Source organism: Temnothorax curvispinosus, unplaced genomic scaffold (assembly GCF_003070985.1).
Source record: "Temnothorax curvispinosus isolate PA1 unplaced genomic scaffold, ASM307098v1 QBEX01002330.1, whole genome shotgun sequence".
NCBI classification, from domain to species: domain Eukaryota; kingdom Metazoa; phylum Arthropoda; class Insecta; order Hymenoptera; family Formicidae; genus Temnothorax; species Temnothorax curvispinosus.
Genome location: NW_020212110.1, coordinates 1,493 through 5,873, shown reverse-complemented (window position 1 = coordinate 5,873; position 4,381 = coordinate 1,493). Strand labels below are relative to the sequence as shown.

The window sequence follows — 4,381 nt, the reverse complement described above, 5'->3', positions numbered from 1 at the left end:
GTTAACCGTCGAAAAATGAAAACAAGCGCTAAGACACCCGGCGTACCGAGGCGAGGGCAAGCCGATCGTCAGAACGACCGCAGCTATGACGGTCGAAACATCGCCGCAAGAGCGAGACATCCTGACGGAGATCGCGAAAATCCTCGGCGAGGACGACGAGGAGTACGATCCGGCCAACCCCGGGATCGGGCAAGGATGAGCCACCCTTTACCGGGGCGAGCCCGAGACGGCACCACCACCGCCGCCTCCGGCCAAACCGATTCCGCCGAAAACCGTGCCGAGAATTGGCACGATCATTCAGCGGTCCGATGCGACGAATCGGGCGAAGCAGGCCTGGCTTCTGGCACCGCCGCCACCACCGCCACGACGCCCATGACCACTGGTAGAGGCCCCCCGACGACCACGGCCGACGCTCCAACCCGCACGGGTGATGGGGCCGCTACCCGCACCTCCGATCCCGGTTCAGGTCGAGCCCGGGGTGATAGTAGAGGTCCCACATTTTTTGTGCCATGTCGCCCGGCAATATAAATCTACGATCGGCGGATCGCGTTACAATCGATAAATTCGCGATTGACCGTTGGTATCGCGAATTTCCACTGCCTCACGTCGCGGTTCTAGTTTCGCATATTTCGCGCGTCCTCTCCTATCTATCGACGGTTGCTCGATGGTAATTGCCACATATTAATGCCGTTTCCCTAATCAAACCGTCGCGTGTATCGTCAGATTGCTCGGTCGATCGTCCACTTCGCGTGGTCGCCATTACCCCCAGTTGGAGGCCGCTGTCGCGTTTCCCGCCGGACAGGTCAACTTTATTATGCCCTCCGTAAGTCAAGCCAGCTGATCCGGATTCTGTTGGATCATCGGACCGGTTGTTACGCTCGCCATGCCGATCGCTTATGCGTTTCGACGTATAATGGATTTTCCCTACTTTTGTTCTAGTGACGGCTTCGCCCCGGAATTTCCCAGAGGTCTGATATTTGGTAGGCATGTGTTCCCAAGTGTCCCGAAGTAATTTTCATCATGCTGACGGTTTCGCCCCGGATTCGCGATAATGCCAATTTACCCCCGCTACTCACGGATCTTTTCGTATCGTCGCGTAATCTTTCTCGCGTGATTATCGTTTATTATATTCGCGTTGTCAACTTACCTCTGACTCTACTAATCCGCGTTATTCGTGACGGATTTTTATTTCCCGATGAATTTACATTGTTTTATGGATCGAGCTTGCTAGCTCTTAATCTATTTTCGCATCTTTTGAATCCTTTCGCGTGAATCTACTTTTCATTTTGTTAATCGATGTATTCGCGTCCTAATTCGTCGATCGTCTTCTTCTCTCTCTATATCTGTGGAAGAAGAACTGGGAAATGAGGATATGTCCAATTTTTTCCAGGTAAAAGGTTCTTTAATCGTTAATCATATTAAGACCTTTCTTAATCTTCTCATTGAAATAAACGTTTTTTTTCTTATGATTCCGTCGCTCGGATTTCTTCGAATCGGTCTAAACCGTGAAATTAACTTTCTTAATCTCGCACGCCGCTTATCAATCGTCGCTCGCGCATTTGCCCCGGAATCATAGCTTTCATCTTTCTTATTATCTAAGTCTATATGTTATCTGATTATGTTTTTATATTTATCTTATTACTATGTGTCTATAGTCCACTAATATTGTTTCTGGTTAATATATATATTTTTATAACGCATTATTTACATTTGTTTCCTTTTTTTGGTTTTACAGATTCGCGCACTACAATCGCTCAGCGATCGTCTCCGCATCTCTGATCGCCGCAAGGACGATTCGTTTACGCGCCTCCTCCGTCTCGTTCGGGCTGCCACGTTGATCTTCCGCGATGATGTCCTTGGGTAGTTTCGTGGATTTTCGCACCTTCTGCTTTTCTAACATCGGTTGTGCGAGTACTCAGTAGTCGGTTATGGTCGGCAATTGTCTCTGCTGCAGCTGCTCGTGCTCGGATGCAGCCGTCGGCTGCAACCTTCGGGTTCCTACTTCCCGGGGCGTTGGTCGTACGTTATCGACCTCGGTATTTTTGTGTTCGCCAGGTGACATCAAACTTGCCCACAGCTTTCGCATTCGCGTATCACGCACCGTTCGCTATTTCCGCGGGCAGTGACTCTAGGTGGGTGGCGCCTCGGTATTCGCGTCCTACGGACTTGCCCGAAGCCGATCGTGCCCTTGGCTATCGCGTAGGGTATCCCGTTTGCTACTTTGCGGGATAATGGTCTGCCATTGATGGGAGTGTGCGCGTTAGATTCGTCGTGACTTCCCGAAGCCATTGGTACCGTTTGTCCTCGTAGAAGATGCTTGGTTCGCTACTTCGCGGACCTGGTGCGCTATCGATATGGAAATTGCTCTAACACGTATACCAGGTGTCCCGGAGTCGATTCGCGTTGAGTAAGTTTTAATTTCGCGTTTATCTTGTAAACTACGCGTTAAATCGTACAATTAGTCACGGGATCTTATTCTTCGGCTCGCGCTGAAGCTATATTCGAAAGTAGTTTTTCACTTTCGGGAATCCTTTTTTCTGAGTCCCAGGAGTGTGTCCATAACCTTAAAGTGTCGCTTTTGTCCTCTATTACGCGTTTCTCTTAATCCTAACCTCGCTCGCGTAATGGTGGGTATTAAAGGAGGTATTGTTAGGAAATATATATTTTTATTTATACAAAATAAACGTTTTCTTGACTATATGGCGGATCAGTCTTTGCTGACTAGTGATGGCGTTCAACGCCTAAACAATTCGTACGCGCAATATGGCGCTGAAACGGAAACTAAATGCTCTGCGCAATATGGCGCTTAAACACAAACGAACAAACTTAATATGCACAAGATGGCGCCTAATGAAACTAAATTCTTGTGCGCAACATCGCGCTGCCTGATTGGCTTTCGCTTATGCTTCTCGTCCCGCGGAATGTCGCCGGTAATTGTTTCCCCTTCGTCGGCGCCATCTTGGGGATGGTCCTCTGTGGCGGCGGTGATGCACATGCACATCCTGGTGTGCTGCACCTCCATCGTCAGATCATGTCTTTGGAGCACCACCGTTGGTATACCGTGCTTCATCCGCGCCATTTTTTACAAAATGGCTACTGGCACCGATAATGGCGGCTCGATGCAGGTGATGACCGGGCCTTGCCTAGCCATCGGCTGCAAGGGAAGGGTTTCAAGGACCAGGGAAGGAGGATTAGTGAGGAGATATAGAGGAGATGAAAAAATAATTCAGGGATCAGGAGAAGAGATGGAGAGAGGAGAGAGAAAAACTAAAAAAGGGGAAGGAAGAAATGAAGGAAAGGTTAAGACGGCTGAAGGAAAAAGTAGAAGGGAGAAAGGAAGAGAAGGGGGAGGAACGAAGCGAGAGAGTGGAGGTGGAGAGAAGGCTGGAAAGGAAGGAGAAGGAGGAAAGAAGAAGAAATATAGTGATAAGGGGGTTAGAGATAAGAGGAGGTGGGAGGAAAGAAGAGGCAGAAAAGCTACTGGAAAAAATAAGAGCTAAAGTGAAGGCAATAGAGGTGAAGAGAATAGGGGGGGACGCGGAAAAGGGAAGGGAAATGGTGCTGCTGAAGTTGGAAAACGAAGAGCAAAAATGGGAGGTGGAGAAAAAGAAGTTGGAAGTGGAGAAGTTGAGGATAGAGAAATAAGAATGGAAATGGGGGAATAAGAAAGATTGAGGATCTAGGGGAAGAATTAGAGAATGGCATTATAGTGCGTTCGGGGAGACGCTATTAGCGCTACCTAGCGCTACTGGCTGTTCGCGGAGCTCTATGATAGCGCTACCAAATGCTGTCGTGACGTCATTACTGGTAGTGTTATACGTCATAACTGTTCGCTACCAACGCTCTTCCTTCCGAGGTAGTGCATTAAAAGCGTTAGCGTTTACAGGCTCTATGAACAGCGCAATAGTGAATGGTAGTGAATTGTTGTGATTGTTTATTTGAAGAAAAAGCTTTGCGTGTGCACACGTATTGTAAATATCGTATTAATCACAAAGTTACTGTTTGAGATCGCAACTATGCGGATTATAAAAAAATCGCGTTCGATTGCATGTCAGCGCAAGCACTCTTTCCATAAATTAATCGACTAACTAATTGTGCTTCAAAGGAATAATTTTCGTCACGTTATAGCATGGATCTTTCGTTACATGCCGGAAAGTTGCTAATTGTTAGCAATAATACAGCCACGGCTGACCGGTCGCGCAAATAAAGTCAAATAACAACGCTAGAACAAAGGAAAAATCCATGTTATAAACAGAGCACGCAAAAACAAGTGACGACCCCGTTGGGTCGCCACGTGAAACCGGTGACGTCAGCACTATGACGTAGGGTTCCGACGGCCAATCACCCTCCCGAAATTCTGGGAAATCTGCCGGGAGGGAGT

The 4,381-nt window shown here is 48.0% G+C and overlaps 1 protein-coding gene across 1 annotated transcript; it reads left to right on the top strand.

Annotated features, from left to right (window-relative positions):
• Nucleotides 1-3,288: 3,288 nt before the first annotated feature.
• LOC112468975 (chromatin assembly factor 1 subunit A-like) lies at nucleotides 3,289-3,645 on the top strand. The gene has a single exon (XM_025038411.1). The coding sequence runs from the start codon at nucleotides 3,289-3,291 to the stop codon at nucleotides 3,643-3,645; it is 357 nt and encodes a 118-aa protein (XP_024894179.1).
• The last annotated feature ends 736 nt before the right edge of the window (nucleotides 3,646-4,381 follow it).

What these genes read in the sequence shown, in the direction of transcription:
- LOC112468975 (XM_025038411.1), top strand. Translation starts at nt 3,289, where the DNA reads ATGAAGGAAAGGTTAAGACGGCTGAAGGAAAAAGTAGAAGGGAGAAAG.